Source organism: Neodiprion pinetum, chromosome 4, assembly GCF_021155775.2.
Source record: "Neodiprion pinetum isolate iyNeoPine1 chromosome 4, iyNeoPine1.2, whole genome shotgun sequence".
Lineage (NCBI taxonomy): Eukaryota > Metazoa > Arthropoda > Insecta > Hymenoptera > Diprionidae > Neodiprion > Neodiprion pinetum.
The window spans coordinates 3,188,205-3,210,020 of record NC_060235.2 but is presented as its reverse complement, the minus strand read 5'-3'; the positions used below and the strand labels follow the sequence as shown (position 1 = coordinate 3,210,020).

At 38.7% G+C, this 21,816-nt stretch overlaps 1 protein-coding gene across 3 annotated transcripts in view; it reads left to right on the top strand.

Annotated features, from left to right (window-relative positions):
* The window catches only part of pxb, a 182,804-nt gene that overhangs the window by 44,930 nt on the left and 116,058 nt on the right, over positions 1-21,816 (top strand). The window contains exon 1 of one of the 3 annotated variants that reach the window (XM_046621213.2): positions 15,567-15,925. The exons of the other annotated variants lie outside the window; for them this stretch is intronic. Within the exon in view, the coding sequence (XP_046477169.1) occupies positions 15,891-15,925 (35 nt within the window). The 5' untranslated portion in view covers positions 15,567-15,890. Of the gene's footprint in view, positions 1-15,566; positions 15,926-21,816 lie in introns of those variants that run through there. 3 annotated transcript variants of the gene reach the window in all.

The following is a 21,816-nucleotide window of genomic DNA, read 5'->3' as shown; positions in this document are numbered from 1 at the left end:
GTGTTTCCAGTTTAACGTCTGAATCAAGATAGTTTGTACAATAATACAGACTGCCACAGCAATCTAATTCACTTGATTGATAACATTTGAAGGCTTTCATACGTGTTTCATCTACGACAACTATTAATTCAAAATAATGAGCATAAGCGTGATTCCACCCTTTGTAACGATATAAATACGATCATCAACGAGTAATTAACCAACATTCAAACTCGGGCGGTATTAATTGAATTACACAAACAATAATTGAACCAGGCAAAATCGTATTCCGTTGAATTCTATGACATAATACCCCGAGTGAAGAGCCATCGAGAATGACGAATGTGCGTCACACAATCGCCAATGAAGGGCGACGTCAATACCATCGTAGGAAAATTAGCCACTCGCGTTCCGTTTTTTCATCAAATCTGCATCATCGTTTGCCAGAGATCGTCCGACGCTCTTATCGTTACATCGTTGGATGATCCAGCTGCGTAAATTCCACGAGAGTCCCCCAGGACTGCCGGCTCCTCTATTATCCTGAAGAAGCATCCTAAAGTGCCGTCATTCAAATTGTCATTGAAAGAGAAATCCATTCAATTTATACACAGTGACACGAAAGAAGGTGATTCGATTCAATCAAATAACAATCTCCTCTTCTTTACAATCCTGGACGAAAAATTGCAACTGCTCGGAACTTCCAAGCAACGATCATTTGGGCGATCCTAATGACCAGCAATTTCAATTCACCCCCATAAATAATTCACCGTGACTTGTTCTTTCCGCAGAATTGTTTCAGCGCCAGGTCAAAGCGTTTGAAGATGCTAAATCAGTGATAGTATGTATAAAGGGTCGGTTCTGCGTAGAGATCCCGATGCCGACATCTTACCGACATTCTTGGCCACTTCACAGCTGAGACAAGAACCCTGTTTTCCGATAATCGATACGATGGTAACGTAGAGCGCAAAGCGAAAGATACTTTTCCGATGATCGATAAAGTCGACCAGAGTGGTTTGTGTCTTAGCTTTGGAGCGGCCAAGAATGTCGGTAAGATATCGGTATCGGGATCTGTAGTCAAAAACAGCCATATATCTCTACTAAATACCCATAAGCCAAGTGAAAAATACGATTGCGAACCGCGACAGTTCGCTGTAAAGAAGAAAAAGGCGAAATGTACCGAGGCACGGACTATTCTCGCAGTATATCAGACCGACTGACTCTCTCCTCTTGATCCTCGGAGTCCTCTAGCTCCCCCATTGACCAGATGAGGTATCGTCGAAGGCTGGAGAAGCGAGCGTAGAAGAGGTCCAATGGTATAAAAATGTCAGGTTGGAAAATGTATGAAATAAGAACTGGTAAGTAAGAATAAGTTGGAGGTACGGAACCAGGTCTCTGACCAATGTCGAACTGCTGCAGAGGAAACAGGAAAGGTCGGTGGTTCCGTGGCAGCAGAATAACTGGAGTCGTAGATCAGACTTATCCAAGAGTGTTATTCGTCTTTCCCCGCAAGGGAACCCCTGAAATATACTCACGTCTGTTGCTGTTTCTGCTGCTGCACCGGGTTGGTAGAAAGATCTTTACGATCTCGTGTCGGCCGCCAATTTAAGAACCTTAAGAACCACCGCTGCTAATGCTGATGCGGATGCTGATGCTGATCCTGCTGATACCGATGCTCGTGCTGTACCAACTGACCTCGTCTCAACCCCAAAAATCGTCCACCCCATTCGCGCTTTCTTCACTCTTCACTCCTCGCCCGTTGAGTAGCCCGGCTGTACGATTGTTCGGGGATGAATTACCACCCCATGGATGGAATTCCTCGGCAAGACCAGCAAGGATCACTAATGCCCCAACTCCATTACCCTCGAGACTCATTACCTTCGAAATTACGCTTATCGCTTACCTCCGAGCTTCTCTCTGTGATCCCGAATTCGACCCGTCATCCTGCTTAGATCCTTTTCTCGGATCTAGCCTCGATCGTTCCTTTGTTTTCGGGTCAACATCGGGGATGAAAAATTTGTCTGGAAAAATCATCAAGTTTCCAATTAATCGTCGGTGTTCGTTCAGAGAAAAATATCGAGTAGGTTAGCAGAGTTGACGTAAAGAAACGATGAAAAGAAGACACTATTCCGAGACTTTGGAATCAAAAAAATATAGCTGAGCTTGCGCGCGACGTGTGTCTGAAAATTCCCACATGACTAAAAAGAAAAAAGAACGATTGAGGTGAAAAATGTCATCGACGTGAATTGTTTTCTCTCAAGGTATAGTGTCTGATGAATATCTTGAGTCGAGGAAAGAGGATGAAAGAGTCTTTTTCACGGTGAAAAATCTCCAAGAAATTTGCGAAGCGGAATTGTAAGAAAGAGAAGAGTCAGAGGCCCGTGGTGCTGGATGCCCCTTCGGTTTTGAGGATACGCGGGGTATTCGAAACACGCAGCGAATGATTCCCAGGGTGCGTTATAGTCTTGCGGACGCCACGGTTCATCGCGTCTCAGTCGACGCGTTCCAGCTCTGAGAATATATGTCCCGCGAGATCAGAGGCCCCCATTCGTCGTCTCGCTAAAATTAAGCATCCCGCGACCCGAGCGTGCCTGGCACTGCGACAGATTTGTGTTCATCGAGCTGGAGTAGAAGAGCAGAGATGAGAAGAGAGAAAAAGCTACCAGACCTCGAAAAGCTCGGATACTTTTCCCCGCCAAAAGCCAACTAGTACATATTTTCTCATATAATTGCAACGAAGAATGAATGTATCTTAAGGAAAACATCTTTTGACGCCAATTTTTCATCTTTGTTCTAGCTGTCAAATTTTGATTTCTTCCACGTAACTAAGAAAAGAAAAAAAACAGTTTTGTAAGATAAAGTTTGTTTTCAAATTAAAATTTCATATCTAGAACTCAGACTCAAAATTCGTGTTTACCGATGTTTTTTATCAACGTAAAGAAGACAAATGCAAAGTTTATAAATAACAAATTAAGATTTCGGTTATTATTCGATGTACAGAATCAAAATATGTTTACTTTTATATAAACTGAGGAAAAGAACTGGTTTTTTTTTGTTTTTGTTTTTGTTTTGTTCTTTTTGTCTACGAATGTAATAAATATAGCGTTTCGCATCAAAAAATAGTTCAACGATTAAAGATCGTCTGGATTATGCAATGACTTTGATGTCATGATTCTTGAAAATCCAAACAGAATTTGTAAAGAACGGATGAATATTTCTTTGACGGATATTCTGAGGATTTGTTTTGCTCAATTCGACCGTCATTTCAAAGTCTACGTTTTATTAAACATTGAATTAACCTTGTTTCGGTCTTTATACGTAATCCTTGTCAAGTATGCAGGCATAAATAGTCAATCGTAACGATACATGTACGAGTACCTAAGAATCACTCTGATCTTTTTTCCTTTGGATGCATTAAGTGTAAAATTGGTCCGATTATTTTCAAACGAATTTTACGTCACAGGTCTTCTAATTATATCGTTGGTTTGTATTTAATTATTCTTGGCAATATTTCACAATTATCCGAAGAAGTTTTTGTCCGTAGAGAAAATCGAAATTAAATTCACAATGATTACTCTTAAGCTATTCTGACCACTTGAAGGAAGAAGACGAAAAAAAGTTGAATGAATTAGAAATTTCGATACAATTTGAAACAAAAAATAATCACGATAGATTTTTGGCTGAATCCAAGCTTAGTAAATATGTAAGCAAACAAAAAGACGGTGATAAATTGAATTCCATCTCGATTTAACGCGAAAGAGAAACAAGCTAAAAAAAAAAAAAAAAAAAAAAAAAAGAACCTCGTCGTTTGCCAAAATTTTTTAAATCACGAAAACAGCGAATAAAAATCTCCAATTAAACGTGCGTTCGCAGCGAAACTTTGAATACTCAGAGAGCGTATTATAATACGGTAACTAGGTTGAAAATAACACGCAAAGAAAAGTGAAAAGGGTGAAGAAGAATCGAAGAGATAGAGAGAAAGAAATGGATATCAAGACTCACGCGGTAAAGTTACATATTTTTATTGTACCGGCCCGTTGTCTCTCGGGCAGAATTGTGAAACGAAGGGTAAATGCGAAGACGACGATGCGACGACGTTGCCGAAGGGAGAAGAACCTGGCGAAGCGAGGGTTTCTAAACAGTATCAATCTTTCGCGACGCGACTCGCTTTGATCTCCGGGAATAACCTTTAGGGCTTGAGCGATTAAATTTAAACGCGTGCGGCGCGCGGTATAATGTATGCAAAAAGCTCGGAGAGAGAGAGAGAGAGAGAGAAACTTGGGGGGGTTAAGGGGTTAGTAATGAGGGGGGGGGTTCAGACACGTGGTTTTACCGCGACACGAGTCTAGAGGATGATTAAAGCGAATGGTTACATGTACCATATATATATATATATATATATATATATATGGGGAATTCCATGCGAACCCGGCAAACATCTGACCCTCGCAATTTCTGATTTTGTTTAAAAAAAAAAAAAATTCCGCAATATTGTCCCGACTCTGAAACAGTGCTCTGAATTTTTGTCAAATTTTTTATTCGACTGCTCAATTATTTACAAGTATGTAAACTTATTTTGAAAAGGATATTTTTTCAAATTCTCAAAAACTGTTGTCTTTTCCAAATATTTCAAGACCGGGTTCACGATGGGCCGATTTTTTTCCACTTTTTTATCAACACTTTCCATTCTATGCATTTTATTTATTTTTTTTTTTTTTTTGTGGACAACTTTCGTTCAACATTGTTTGAACGGTCTGAAAATATCTGAACAATTCTCAAAACTTTTATGTCTCATTTCGAACATTTTTAAACCGGTTACATTGTAGAGCAATGCTTGTCTGTTTCTTTTTTTTTTACAAATGTTTTGAGTTAAAAATAGAAGTTTTGAGAATTTTTCAGAAATTTTCGGACAGTTTAAGCAACGTTTTGATTGATCAAAAAAATTAGAGGTGCGCAAGAACAAAAAATAAAACAAAAGTCGGCCCTTCATTAAAAACTTTAAGAACGTACTTTTCAACATCACTCTCAATATTTGTAATCGATTAAATAAGTGAATAAGAAAAACTGAAAAAAATCAGTGTACCTACCATTACAGAGTTGGGACAATTGCAAAAAAAAAGTTTTCAATAAAATCAAAAGTTGCGTGCGTCGGATTCGCATGGAATTCCTCAAATACGTATAAGGTAGTCATATTATTACGTAGTTATAGACATATGGCAAAAAAAACGAAAAGAACACAAGTAATTATTAATTTTTTTTTTTTTTTTTCCTCGACACGCGTCGCTTTTCGCCCTTCTCTTCATCCTCTGCGCTCCCCTACCTGCAGTACTCTCTACATTTATTACTCCCCACCCTCTCTCCGCGGCTCGCATTTCCCAGGAGGTGGATACATTTTTTTCTTTTATATTGTTATTATTATTTTTTTTTTTTTTTTTGATCCTCGTTTTTCTTTTTTTCCTTCCACTTTTTTTTTATTTTTCTCGGACATTTCCTTTGCCATTTTCACTTCGTCCCTTTTTCACCCGAGCCGCTGTATTCATTTAGTATGCATGCATGTATCGTAGCTATTTCTTCTTTGCGTTTCTTTTGCTTTGGTCGCTTTTCTTTCTGTCTACCTTTTTTTACGTCACGTTTTTTGTTTCCGTTTTTTGTTTTTTTTGTTTTTTTCCTTTTCTTTTACTTTGCGACCCGCGCGCTCTCGTATTCCCTATCTCCAGTAATTCACTTGACTTTTATGATTTTGGGACACATACACACTTTCGCTGCAGCTTTCATCTCTCTCTCTCTCTCTCTCTCTCTCTCGCACCCCCGAGGCGACATCGGGCGTGAAAAAAGGGGCGTAAAGTGTCCGCGCGAAACTCGCAACCCCGGTCATTTCAATTTTGTTTTTTTACTCTTCGCTTTCACCTTTCTTCTTTTTCGTTTTTTTTTTTTCGCGAACTCTCGGGTGAGCAACCCTTTGAATTATGCAGCCGCGAGAGAGAGTCAGCGTGACGCGATTGCATCACCGTCAAACTTGTTCCGTATATGTTACATTATATTTACAATCCTGTTATAATATGCAAATTTCAAGACGAATTAAGTTATGCATATTTATCGTATAATGCTTATAAACAGTTGGCGATACGAACGTGAGCGTAAAAACAATTTCGTATGTAAAAAATAGACGAGGGTGGTGATTTCAAAGTCAGTTATTTTAATCAAAGGAGTTTAGAAAACTTGGCGGAACCGGCTGAGTTGTGTTGATCGAAAATTGTGTTATTTTTTGTAATAATAAAAATTCAATTCATTCGGTTTGAAGAAGCTGCAATTTATTTAAAACTTTGTTTGGAGAATTTTTTTAATCGGTTTAATAAACTTCACGAAGAAGCTGAAAGAGATATTATCGACACTCGAAAACGACTCGGTAACAAAGGAGAAAAAAAAAAAAAAAAAAAACGAAAGAAAGAACAACTGCAACAACTGAATAATCGTTTTCTTTGCGGTAGAAGAAAAGAAAAATTCATTACAATTTGAAGAAGACGATTGGTGCAAAAGAGAATGAGAAGAAAAAATGTATTCAAGCTCCAAAGTACGAGATACAAGAACATCCCCGAAAAACGAAAAACAAAGTGTGTTTCACCCCTTCGAATCATCATCAGCATCTATTTGCAGCAGCAGCAGAAAATAACATGAATTGATGGGGCGGGGTTGAAATTTCGAGTTCTGAATTTTTTGGTGGCAAAAGTTGAAGTAAAGAAATCAAAATGGTCCGAAAGCCCACGCTCAAAGTTCCGAAAGTGCAAAAATGAGAAAATTGAAAAATGAAATTTTACCAATTTGATCCTTCTTTGTTTCGGATTTTCGATATTTTCACGTTCGGGAATCCGATTAAACTACGACGTGCGAGTATATTTCAACTGTCGAAATTTTACACTCACGAAACTTTATATTTCGGAATATTTCTCTATCGAAACCTTTATACTTTTCTAAACTATGGTCAAAATCGTAACTTGAATTATCTAAATCTCGAATTTCCGAACTATCAACCCTGGTTGTTTCTTCAAAGTTTCAATCGTTCGCCTCAATTTTTGCCCGCCAAATAATACTCGTAATTTAACGCGCTTCCGGAAGTTCAACCCCTTCCCAATTTCATCACGCCTCCGCACACACGGATCGCAATCAGGGTTTGTCTTAACAACCGTGCATTGTCCGCGCGTCCCCCTCAAAATTCTATCGGGGTTCGACGTATCCTCCCCAAAATTTCCCCCCTCCCGCAATTATCTCTCCTTGCATTTTGAGGGACTCGACAACGTCCGGATGACGTCGGCCTCGCCCTCTCGCCTCGCGTCGCGTTGTCCCAGATACGACGAAGCGAGACGAACCCTTGCATTATGGGCATTATAGCCGAAGCTCGCCTCGCGTATCCAGTTTCATTAAGCGCATTTCGAGGACCCCGTGAAGGGTTGACGCGGCGCGGCGTAGCCGAAATAATCCGAAACGCAGGAGACGCTGCGAACCTACCCGCGGTAATTGTACCTTATTCGCGTGGGCTCCGAGTTTGTTACCCTGGAAACACACCCCCGACCTGCATTCACCCTCTGCAGCTGCAGCGGCTGACGGATTCAGAATCGCCGACTCTCGGACGCACCGACGCTAATGGATTTGACAAGATTGAATTATAGTAAACAGCGAACGGCTGCCTGTGCCGCGTTCCGCGACAATTTCAACCCTCGAAATTTCTCAATTTTTTTTTTTTTTTTCATAGTCGTCGGTCAATCGGTGGAAAGAAATACGAAGTAATAACGGCGGTTAGAAAAATACGAAATGACGGTACCAATTTTGAAAACGGTTTTTTCCAATTAATCCTCATCATTTTTTTAACCAGTCGACGATTCCGATATTATTATATAATTTTACAAATTTTTTTGCCAAGTTTTTCAAAATCGGTTGATCGGATTCAACGAAGTGTAAAATTATTCAACGAGAAAAAAACAAAAATAGGAAATCTTTTCAGAACGGCTACGACGAATTAATCGTCATATCGACAAATCCAACCCCTGATAAACTTCACTATGTAGGAATAAGAAGTATTAAATATCGTTTTCCAAACTCCGAAGAAATCTATCAATTAGTTTTTTGGATGATGGGGAATTTTTTTTTTTTTTTTGTCTACCACTTGTAGCTGAAACTTAGCCATTTTCAAAACCGTAAAATCATCTAATCTATAGTCAATATCTTATACGGGAAGAAAAAAAAACCATTAGATACATTCTAATACCAATTTAGAAACCACATTCTGCGATTAAGTAATCGTTTATATTAGCTACTCTCTTCACAAATCATTTATAAAATTACTTTTCCTTAATTTTCCTTTCTTCTTGTACAAGACTTGAAACAATCATCATAGCCACACGAATAACTGTCGTTATACCATAAAAACAAAAGAAAACTAATAAAAGAATAAAAAGAAAACGTACCGAAAAGAATTCGCGAGTATAAATCGATCGTTATATAATTGGCACAGAATGACCTATACATAACCGTGTATCGTATCGCGTATCAAGGCACATATTGAAAGGCAGTCGGAAAGTAATGGACCGGACATCTAAATGGCCACGAGAGGTTCTGCAGGCGACAATAATCACCGTATGTACAAAATTCGTCCAATTTATCACGGACAGCCGCAGTGCTTTGCCGTGCAGCGACACGGTGTGTGCTAATGAAAGTTGTAGTCGAAGAGGAGAGAGAGAGAGAGAAAGAGAGAAGAAGAGAAAGGGAGAAAAAGCTAGAGAGAGAGAGAGAGAGAGAGAGAGAGAGAGAGAGAGAGAGAGAGAAAGAGAGTTGCTAGCTAACTCGTCTGGAAATATAGTGGGATTAAATCTGCAGGGTCTCCGGTAATGTGTCAGGGACCCGGAATATAACTGAGATGAATCACCGACTGCGTCCAGGTCGCCATTCTTACTGCGCTTTGTTTCGCACTAATCTCCCATACGAGGAGGATAATAAAATTTAGAAACTTTAATAGAATTTTACACAACGCGAGCATGTTTAACACGTTTTCCGTACTCAGAAGTACCCGTTTCTACGACGGTAGAGTGATTTTGCGAATGCGCATGCGCCAAGTACGGCAAATACCACTTCCCAGGCCTAGAAGTGTTGAAAGTCGTATTTTCCGCACTGCGCGCATGCGCTGTCGCAACAAATCTTCCGTTACGCGATTCTAACCTCAATTTCGTGCTTCGTGAAAAAACGCGTCACATACTCGCGTTGGATGTAAAGAATCGAGCGCAACGAGAAGGCAACGGTCTTTTTGCTTCGCGTGTTTGCAATATTCGACTTTCATTTCACCTACGACTCGTTTTTGCAAACTTACGCTCGGCCCGAAATGACCGATTTTGCCTCTTTGTCTAATATAATGAGATTTATTTTTTTCTCTCTTTATTTATGGCTAAACAAATGGAAAGGAAAAAAAAGAAAGAAAACATCTGACAAGTCATAGAAGAGATTCGACTTTGTTTTTATTACTTTTAAAACTTCTGGCATCAACACTTTGGTTTTTGAAAATCAATTGTCGCTAGCTGTTTTCGTTTGTTGCACTGATTTTTCGATTTTTCATATCGTATTCTCATGGAAGCATAATCGTGAGAAACAAATTTATCCAAGTCAGAAAAATAATCCTTATAATAATAATAATTGAATCTGGAAGAATTATTTACTATATTTAACGTTAACAAATATCACTGCGTATCTTATTCATTTATTGCTGAAAACAAAAACAAAAGAAGAAGAACAAAAATTTAATAAAATCTCGTCCTTAATTTTTCTCACGCAAAATGGTAAAAGCAAAAAGGTATAATCGTCATTTATATTCACGAATTTCATTTAATCGGATTTAAGTACATAAATTATGTTACGTATATCAAGTTTGCATTTCCTTCGAAAAGCGAAAATAGTTGTCAAAACAGTCGAAAAACATCTCCGATATGAAATTTATCAAACAACCTATAAATATATAAAAAGTCGGTAAATAATGACCCTGATTTTTACCAATTTTGTTTTTCTCTTTTTTTTTTCTTCTTCTCTTCTATTAACGGACAAACGGCACCCGGTTGGGCAACCTTTACGGTATAATATAAAAACGTGGGCGAGTTTTTTGGGGTTGTTGGGAATTTTACCGAGGGTCAGGGAATTTCGCGATATATATATATATCCAATGGTCGTATTTCGTTCGTTCTGATTAGCCCGCGAAGCAGCGAGTCTCGTCTCATCGGTAAAAATTTTTCCCGCGTATAGAAACTCAGAGATATCGATATTTTCTTTCCACCCACTGCCATTTGTCTCTTTTCTATGCCCTGGTCGTTTTCTCCATCTTTTTCTCACACACGCTCCTGCGATACTCGTCCCTGAAACCGCGACGGGCAAAACTACCGTGCCGTTTACGTATATTGCATAACAAACACGGGTCCGAAGAGATGCGTCCGAGTTTGACCGAGGTATGACGGAAAGAAAAAAAAAAAAATTGGGATGAGAAGGAGGGGGGGGGAGGGCGGGGGGAGAAAAAAAAAACAGGGCCGTAAGTCGAAAAACGGCAAATCGCTCCCGGAGGCGCTTTTCGCCGACTATCGATGTCCTAGGTTGGTATATTCTCCTATCTCGAGGGCTGCGAAGGGCGGAGGGATAGTTTAGAGCTTGCAAGCCCGCGGCGAATCTCTCCGTGTATTATCTCATGTATGTATATAAATACACAAAGGACGCACACACACACACACACACACGCACTCGCTGCAAAGGATGCGTACTGCTTTCTGGCAGGCACCATTGTGGAATTAAATATAACCCCTAAAAAATTCGACCCGATAGGTATCCGCGGGGGATGATGAAAAAAAAAAAAAAAAAGGGGGGGGTAAAAATTGAAACGAATCCTCGCGGTGGAAAAGGTGAAGAAAAACGAGTTGCAAAGAAGAAGAAGAAGAAGAAGAAGAAGAAGAAGAAGAAGAAGAAATAGATAACACGGACAGAAAGGAAAATCGGCATATAAATTCGTATGATATACATTCATGAGTGCGGAACAAAAAAAAAAAAAAATAAGAAGAATGAGACAAGTCTCGGAGGTTGAAATGTATCGTAGATCGAAGAGTGAATTTTCAGAATATTATTCAGAACTGTTTATTTTTTAATCTTAAAAAAACAAAGAAGTAAAGACAGAAAACGACAATTTCCAAATTTATTCCAGTTCCTAACAACTGGCCTTTGGACTGGCCGTTAGACAGTCATCGAACATTCCGTTCCCACACCGCAGGTTCCAAATTTATAGAGAAAAAAAGAATTACATCAAATTCGAATTCAGATTCGTGATTAACGATTTTAAAGCCCTTGGATTCCACATTGCAAGAAAATTCTTTATCTATAACACAAAAAACCTCTGCCTACCAATTTCTACCAAAATCGGTATATTTTTACATTTTTTTTCCACCACATTGGATCGTCATTTTGAATTTCGCAATCCGACTTCAGATTCGTGATTATCGACTCGAAAACCTCACGAAACCAATATTCATTCAAATCCGTTCACCCATTCTCATCATTTCCACTTGATTGTTTGGAATATTGTTATTCAAATGAACCGATCAAAGGCAAAATCCATTCAGTTCTAAGTGTGAAAAAGCCGCGTTGATTGAGATGAAAATCATTGAAATCCGGTAACACGGTCTCGATACATCGTCGGACAAAAAAAAATTGATCGCATACGTACATAGATACGAAAACATGCAAAAGCACAGACTTCCGTCTGAAAACGATCGAAGGTGGTTCTCTAAAATTCAAAACGTGGATAACCAGTGAAATGTAAACATTCAATTTTCGGGCCAAATTACAAAACATCTCGTATTTTTCTCCTAAAACAGAAAAACGCGAATTTAAAGAAAAAAAAAAAACAAAACCATTTTTTTCCGAACCATTTTCATCGCAGTTTATTCGTTGAAATTTTCCTCCCCTACAAGGGAAGAACAGAAAGCGCGGCGTATAGAAACGGAGCATACATGTAGCGGTATAATTCGACTAGGAGTGAACCCGTAGATGCGGAAATGCGGGCGCGTTAACTTCCGGACTCAGGGGATGAGGGTTGCTGTATTACAGGATACGGAGAGAGAGGGAGAGAGAGAGAGAGATGCCGTGCCGCGGTTTCACGAGGAACTCGCTAATCCCTGCATGGAAACATTTCAAGTCTGACGAAGCCCCTCGAGGAAGGGGGTCGGGTTCGGTCTTAACGCGAGACTCGGCGATGGAACACCTAAGACACTTATTTCTTACGCCCCTGCCCGCAATTCCTCTATCTTATTATGCTAATTCAACCCGGTGTCAGCCTCCGGCTCTGCGCATGATATGAAAGGCTCGCGTCTCGAGGCGACGGCAAACTTTCATAATTGTTCGATCAAAATTATCATCACCCTAAGGTTTACTCGCGCAATTTTGACACGGCTATTCAAAATATTGCGGTATAAGAATTTCAAATTTTAACCGTGCGAATAAACAATCAAAAGAAAGGATCGACGATAGCGCGAAACGATTACGCGTACCTCGTTTTTCCCAATTCCAGCAATATTCAAACAGTTTTTTTTTAACGATACCTGTTTTGCTCAAGTTTTCTAGTCGCTGTAAGAAATAAAAATTTTCTCAGTGCGCTAATTACAAATAAAACATTAGGAAAGTTGTTATTAATCAAATGACAGTGAAATGCATAGTGAAAATATTACCACTTGCAGTCTAGCTATTCAACGGTTAAAAATATCAAACTAACAAACATTAATTTTTAGCTGCAACTCAGCATCGATAAGAAATCGAGTTTTCGTTCTTATCCGATCTGTCAAAATTTCCTGTATAAACGAAGCGGATAATTAGTAAAAAGCGACATCTGCGACCTACGAAGACCGAACCAGATTGCATCTGGGTGAAACTTTTTCCCCCTGTGATTTTCTTCTTTCCAAGAAAATTAAGGGACAGAGAAGTCGGTTCCGATAATACACTCGTATAATTCAGCAGTTTGAAAAGAAATTTTTGTTCGATCAAAAAACTCGTCTCGCGTGTCTGGAGGAGAATTTTTTTTTTTTCTTCTCTCTTTCTCTCACGTATACATTATACATAGAGCGGTTATACAACGGAATAATCCGGACGTATTTGGAACGGATCGAAACGTGAAATTATTCTCACGAGTTATCGTTCGAACGCGGCATCGAGTTTCATTCGAAAACGCCTCCGGGGATGACACGGAAAACTCTAGTTTCAACGAAAAACACGAGACTCGCCAATCGGCCGTATCGTCTGTGCGTAGATACACTTGTTTCGGTTTTTCCCGTCGAGTTTTTCAACATATTTTATTTTTTTTTTTTCCCCCCACTTTGTTCGCTCTATTTTTCCACCTTTGTTGTACGATACGATCGCTTTTCCTACACCGCAACGTTCATCGTGGATGGACTGAAAAACTTCTGTTATTATGATTTGAACAAAGCGCGAACGGTATTACAAGATGTATTATATTCTCTGGCAATCAGTCTTCGAGCAGGATGTTATATCGGTCTTCGTAATCGGTGGTAATTTGTCAAAAAAAACTCGTTGTTTTAACTCTCTTGAAACAATGTCAATCTTTGATGAAGAATGTTGGCAGTAATTTCAATGTAAAATTGAAATATTACAGTTCGAAAGAAACGAATTATGGTTTATTGTCAGGTAAAATAAATGCGAATAATCGTTACCTTTCACCGGTAAACGATGAAAATATCATGCAAGATACAATTTTGTCAATCGGTTAAAAATTCTGTCGAAAAAAAGAAAAAAAAATAAAATACCCATGGATTTGTTTCATAGCAGGGGTAAAAAATTGTTTCGGTATTTTTTCGTCGAATCGTAAGAAATTCCGCGTCGAATTTGTGTAGAAAAAAAATGTCATAATAGAATTTCGTGCACTGTGTAAGAAAAAAAAAAAAAAAAAAAAAGCAACGAATGTGTCTCGCCTATAATTGAATGAAAACAATGATTCGGCCTGCGAATTAAATCCACGTTACATTAGTATTCGATCGTAGAACGAAATTATATCTGAAATGCAATGCGAAGAAAACGAAATAAAAAAAATAAAAAATACTCCTCGATCAGAGTTTGTCAGCTGGTTTCTAGAAATCATACTCATCAGATTATGAACCTATTTTTCAATTTTTACTACCTTCACGTCCACCGCTCATTTTTTCTCCCCTTTGCAAATGAAAAAACGAAAAGAATCGGGCACAATAAGAGGCGGGGGTCAATTTCAATCCAGTTGAGTTACTCACCATTTCTTGCCTTGTGGAATTGCCGAGACGTCCGTCGGCAGATTCTGCTTGCTCGGTGAATCAAACACTCGTCCGGTTGTCATTCGAACGCTAATAAAGCCGCGTAGCGTATCTACTTCGAAACAACCGGTCGTGATCACTGCACCGCAAATATAACAACGATAATAACGCGAGGAACATCATTCGCGAACTTTCTTTGCCCGGATGATTTGCGAGAATACATCCGAGTTTCAAACAAACAAGATGGCGGCCGGAAGTTTCAAATTCGATCGAATGCGGAGAAAAAACTTTGAACAGGTGTTTTCGGGGTCGGTGATTACGAATCTGAAGTCAGATCTTACAAATTTAATACGATGAATGTAATCAGCAACCCCGAGAACCCCTGCGTAAAGTTTATTGACCATATTCGATGAGATCGAAACTTGCATCGACCAAATGGATCCGCGGTCTTCAATTTTTTCAATCTGTTTTCAGACACGCCATCAGCGACACCTGCACGGAACCATGACGTACTACATTTTCATAAAATTTTACTCAGGGAAATAACGTGTCACTCAAAGGGTTAAGCCGATCGAAAAATGGTTGAAAATCTCCCACCGCGTTTCGGGAGTCGTTTAAAGCGAATGTAAATTACTTGATAAATCGTCTATCAGCGACAAGAACTCACCCATCGAAATGCCTCGATACCACCGTCGCCGAATCAGAACCGTTCGTTTGTTTTTCAAGCGTATAAAATCTCGGACGAACCACAAGATAAGAACATAAAGTGAAAAGTGAAAGATTTTTTTTCTAACGACAATGATTCGCGTCACTCGAATCCACCGCAAAACCACAAAATTCTAACGAACACTTCGATCGTTTATTCGCACGAGAATTCTCGTCGTTTCGACGAAATTCTTTGCTTTTCGACAGACTCACACGCCAGGTACGCGTCCGTTCCACGTCGCAATTAAACTGGCAGTCGTAATTTCGTCGCGTGTGCTCCCCCCTCCCTCCCGCCCCCCTCTTCATCGCCACCCCCCAACAACTGCCCATCAGCCGTTTGTTTACGTTTACTAAACTCGCTCAAACAGGTCTCGACGCGCCTTCTTCACAGTCGACGATTCTGGAGACGATAATAATGTTCACGACGCGTGAGAATCGCGATCGGGTAACCGAAGGGGATGATTGAAAACGGGCGTACCAACCTAAGTGTAGTTGTTTTTTTTTTCTTGTCAGGTGTTCACTTCGTTCGTGTACGAACTGGTGAGAAAAACAATTGATTGTACGGATAGATTTTGCGTACCTACCTTCGTTTGATGTGACTCGCGAAATGTGTGACTCGGTACGAAGACGGTAATAATATTGTAATGATGATAATTGGGTAATTTAATTCGTAAAATCGAGGAGTGTTAACAACGCAGTAAAATCGGGTTCGTATTATTTTGACGAGCAATCTCTTTTTTTACGTCGAATGGAAATGTTTTGCTCTAGTCGTGTAAAATAAAATCATATTCCTTAGAGTCAAAGAATCGTCGCGTATACAATTGGGCGCAGAATATTTTCCTCGGGATCAATGTGTTTGCTTGTGTACGTGTGTGTGGAATTCTGGCTTTCGGCAAAGTTCAGCTGGCGATGAAAATAAATCGATCAGACATCACGGCGTCAAGGTAAGAGACGATTTTGTATTCGTTATTTTAATACGGAGAAAATAGTGACAATATTTATCCATTATCATTGAGGCTAAAGTTTTATCGGTTTTCCGAATTATTCGATGATGAAAAAAAACCGATAAACTCGTTCTCGGTATAATTATACGAATAGCAATTTTCTATTATTATAAGAAAAATATTCGATGCAGGTAAAGAAAATCGGAATCGACTGTTGTAACATTGATACATGTTTGTTTTTATTTTTGTTCTCATGAGTTTGCATATTAGGGTGACCCGCTTTTTGAAATTTATCGTAATTTTGCAACGATGCTCCACAAATTGGTTCTAAATAAATGGCTAAATTGAGATTTCTTGCGCGAGGGTTTAATTTTAATCTGATTTCCCTCTCGCGCAATCAAAGTACCTACAGATCGAAAGAACGAACTTTGAATTTTTTGACAATTCATCCAATGAATTGATTCCAACAATGTTTTGATTTTTCGCGGCTACGTAGCTTAAAACCTGGACGACATGTGAAAAGAATTCGTAAATTATTCATAACTGAAAACTGCCCCAATCGAATGGACTAGAATTTATACACAGCGTGCCTTCTTCAATGCAAAAGGTTGTCCAAAAATTTCATAGTGGGCGGTGCAGTGGTTCGGAAGATATAATAATAATAATAATAATAATAATAATAATAAATAACAATAATAATAATCTTTATTCACGGGAAAACACTTTTACATAAAACATAGTAGTGTATATATATATATATATACATGACACTATCAACCGTTCGATGAATTAATTAACAATTTAAGCTACAGCTTTAATAAGTAAATAATAGAAACATGCGAAAATTGGATAGAAGAAGTCAGACAATATTGCTCCTGTTCGTATCTGAGTACATTGCAAATGAAGGCCTTGAAGGCCTCAGATATATCAACAAATATTCACACGGTGGCGAGAATTCGGTTCAAATTTCGCGGTCGCAGCAAGATATTCGCTCACCCTGCGCGTGGCGCTTCTGCGCACTCGAGTGCGATCTTCAACTGTTGCGCGTGTTGTTTGTAACCTCAGTTGGCGACTTTTTCTCGAGAAGTTTACTTCGGAATATGATTTATCACGATTCCGGACACGATACGTGAGTTTCCTACCGCCGGACAACATTTTCAAGCATATTCATTCAAGGTAAGAATTCAACGATGCGTTGCTCATCGTAATTGGATGAGAAGTTTCGCAGTTTCATGTGAACCATTACTCGCAATGTTTTGAACTACTTTTCCGCCCACCACGAAACTTGTAGACAATATTTGGTACAGAAAAAGACATGCTGTGTAAAATTTGAGCCAATTCGGTTAGGGCGCTATTTTGTTTCATAAGATATTCGAATATTTGTCATGAAAACTGTACTTTAACGGGTTACGAAAAATTGAACAAAATTATTTTTAAAATTTTCATACAAAGATGCGAAACTCTTGTACAGGAACTTTTTCCACCCAAGTTAACTTGAAAAAATGAGATATCGTCTAAAGCTAATTTTTCTACTATCTGTGGTAAAAAAAAATGCTTGATAAAAAAAATCCGAAAAAATACAGATTTCATGCTTTAAATACGAACTTCGAGTGAGTAATTTGACGCGTATAAGAATTTATTGGAAATTTGAAATAATTTTTACCCAACGACTGAATATTGCGTATATTTTATAAGGTACGATCACCACAGCAGAATTTCATTTCTTTATCGATATAGTAAAACACGAGCCGTCGTTAAGTGATATATGATTAACGCATCTAGTCCACGGTAAAAATCTCCTTTCACAATGTAAATAAGGTATTATTTCGATGAAATTTCGCGTATATGAGTTCCGTCTAAGGGCCCTCGTCGATTACGTAAATTTTTAAAATGTAAAACAACTTAAAGCGAACAAAGAAATAGAAGTCTTCACCGGAAAGATACTTACGCAATAATTGGGGTTTCCGATGAAATTTTTTTTTATTTTTTCGAATGAATCAAAATTGCCATGAATACATATAACAGATTGAAAACTATAACATTGTGACGTCACCCATGTCAACATATATCTATATATATTAAAATCAGTGAAATTCAATCACCTGTAACATGAAAAATTATCATTTTTAACGAAAAACAAAAAATACGTCCTCATTATTTTGGCTCGCACTGCATTACGCACCCCCTAAAAATGGAAAAAAAAATTTCATCGGAAACCCCAATTCTTTCCCCTCGGTGTACCTCCAGGTACGTACGCGTCTATCCGCTCGTGCATCTTCGTCCTCCTTTATCCACGTACCTATAACTTTGCGGCGGGTCCTCAGACTCGACCGGCATACTAAGAACCCGAGACCCAACCTCCGGCCCTCCTTTGACTCTGGGGATTCATTACGGCAACTGGTGCACTTCGGGGCTGTTCCACCCCCGTGCTTATTACAGTTTTCGGTATTAATTTGCACCCCTTCTCGCCCGTCCGTTCCGCAAACTTTGGGCTCACCTTGACGTGAGCGTTGAACGCTGCACGCGAATATCACGAGTCAAGGTTGGAATCGACGCCAATTTACTATCCGCAAGCCGCTTTTCTTTTTCCTCTATCTTTTGGCGCTCATCAGGCTTAGGCGAGTATTCTCAAAGCTCGCATCTCATTAACGAGAATAATATTTGAACGAATTGAATTTGCGGATAATTAAATTTCTACGATAATATTTTTATTTCAGACTTCAATGAATCGCAAATAATCGATAACTTCTGGAAAGAGACGAAAATTGACGAATTTCATTAAATTTTGGAATCGATTCTCGCGGACAGCGGGGGCAAAAAAATTGTCTAAAATCACGTCTTTCTTTAGGAGTTATTTTTTTTTTTTGTTTTTTTTTAAGGAAATTAAAACACTTCGAGCAATTCGAGTTTCGAGAACATTTTGCAATTTTTTCATTGATAATAATAACAAAATGGCGGCATGGCGCATACAATTAACGAACAACGACGTTTCTAAACCTGTAGCGTAGATTCCTGGGTCAGTTTTTATCCGATCGACTTGAAACTTTGACACAATCTTTAAAACTTGTTTATTGATTCGAGCTCGTGGCTCTAGATTTTCGAATTCAAATCCCAAAATTTTTTTATAAAATTCTTTCGAACGATTATTATTTTTTTTTCTTTTTTCGTAATCAAATATATTTGCAAGTTATTTTCTTTCAACATTTGGGCTGCGAGCTCGAGCTCGAAAGGGCGTTCTTAACTATACATATATGCAATTCTTTCAATTAATTTCAATAAAAAAAATCATAATGTCATCAAACTCAAATTGCTCCTAGTGTTTTCATTTTCTTGAAAAAAAAAAAAAAATAGGCGTGATCTTTGACCGTCCAAGCTGAACCCCCCTCCTTCAAGCCGTCCACGAAGATCGAGCTTAGCCGTTTTCTATTAGCTGGGTAATAGCCGTTCGGCACACGCCCTCGTATTCTCGATTCTAATTTAGCCAGGGCTTTCGTTTGTACAGCACGGTTTAAACGAGATCGTATTTTACGGAGGTTTGAGGGTTGGCAGGCGGGGCGCAGTTCATCGGGGTTAAACAAAAGGGGGTAGGTATAATGATAATAGTAATAGTAATAACAATAATAACAAGAAGAAGAAGAAGGCGGAGAAAAAGGAGCCGGAGGGAACTCGAACGGGGTTTGTTCTGTCACTGTCTCTCGTAGAAATAAGGGAGGAAAAAATAGGAAGGGGCGGAGACGGGGTTAAAATTTGCTCCCTTAAAATCTCGCGTTACTTTACAACCCCGGGTCGTAGCGGCAGCCGGTTTAGAAGGCAAGGGCCGAAGGAGTATTTACAAGACCGGCAACCTAATCAACCAGCGAATTGATGGGTTTAATTAAGGCTTGCTGCAGGCGCACCCCGTGCTTCCTATCTCTGCAAATATACTTTTCGTGCCTACACCTTGAGTTGTATGGATTTCAACCCTCTGCGGAATCCGTAATTCAGGCAACGCGGAGTCTCTGCTGCGTTGATGTATATATAGGTATAATATATTAGGGGGTGCAAAAAAAGAAGATGGAAAAAAAAATGTCTTTTTTCAAACGCGCAACTAAATTTCTGCAGAGCATCTCAAATAAAATATCACAGCCATATGTGAACTCTTAATATTGACAGTTAGAGCTGACTGTTTTATTTTTTTATATTTTCCATTCAAACAACACGTTGAAAGAATTGGAAAATATTTTGAATTTTCTTTACACGTAAACGGCTTGACTTATGAAATATCCTAATGAAGATTCTTGTAGGAAATTTCACGCTTTTTAAAAAGGGACTGACTTAAAATTTTCCCAACTCTAACCGATTGAGAGATATTTGCCTGTAAACGTTGAGTCATCCTGAATATCTCTTAATCGGTTAAAAAAAAATCTGTTTCAGTGCTTTTTTACAGAGCGTGAAGTTTCCGAAAAGAATCTGTATTCAGATAGTTTATAAGTCAAGCCGTTTGCGAAAAAAGAATAATTTTAAAATTTTCAGATTTTTTTTTCAATTTTTATTTGAATGGAAAATGAGAAAAATAAAATAGGCAAATGTAAGTATCAATATTCATAGCTCATATATGGCTGAGATATTCGCCGTAAAAATTTATATGCGCGTTTGAAAAAAAAAATTTCTTTCAATACACCCTAATATATATTTAAAAACGATTAGATTTCGGCTTTGATCGATTCACGAAAACGGTAACGATGAAATCTTGAGTACGGTTCAACCGATTCAAATTAAATCTGGTACCACAAGATTTTTTGCCAAAATCTTTGAATCCAGATTCAATTTTGCAAAATTGAAATTTTATTGAAAAAGTAAACAACTGAAATCATTTGCACTTCGATGAAAATTGATAATCCAAGATTCGGCTTCGAAAGTTCAAACCAAGACAACGACATCGTCGACATTATTATTGTTGTTGTTATTTAAGTTCGAAACTCGTTTGAAAGCGGGAAGTTGAAACCGGCTTCCTTGTTTTCACCTTCATCTTATTCCTGAATTTTTTTTCCCCAATTCCCGCCTGCATTACAAGCCCAGAAATGACTTTCGTCCATCAAACCCGCCTCTATTAATATTCCCTTTTTTATTTTTTACCCACTTTTACAAACGAATATGAACGAATCTATCGAGGCACGATATAAAAAGGAAAAAACGAGTGAAAAAAACTTGGATCTCGAACCGAACCGAGCTGAGCTGAGCTGAGCTGAGCACGCGAGTGGGATATATTAGCGGAACTCATATCCTGAGTCCTGGATCCTGGCTGGAGTCGGGTCGCCGTAGTCGCCGGATATGAACCACCGCCACGCTCTGCCGTTATACCGTGTCCATCGAACCGAACACCCGCCTCTCTGAACCCACCTCCGGTTCGCCTCTTTCTCCTCCTCCCCCGCCCCCGAACTCCATGATATAACGAACATGTCCTTTTCACCTCCGCGCAGGCAGGTATATTAATACCAAAGTGTCTTAAGGTAGCTGTGCAGTAATTTGGAATATTTTTTATTCATACGAGTTTTGATCATACAATTTTTTGAATCATTTTAAACAATCCTGCAAAGTTTTAAAATGATTTACCGTATAGTTACTGATTTTTTTCATTTCAAAGTTGAGCTATTTTATGTTGCCTGGATAGGGACTGGGATGAAAACCGATAGTTTCGAGTCGGTTGTTTTGGAATAAAATTTTTAGGACGGGAGGAAAATATTGAATAAGGCAAAATGGATATTTAGTAACGATGTATAAAATTTTTGCGAATTTCGTCCGTCATTTGATAACCAAAAACATAATCTAAGGGAAAAAAACAATCCTCTTGTAATTTCGGTTAGGTTGTGCGTCAGGCAACGTCGCAACTATGCGCACATTACGCGCGGTGT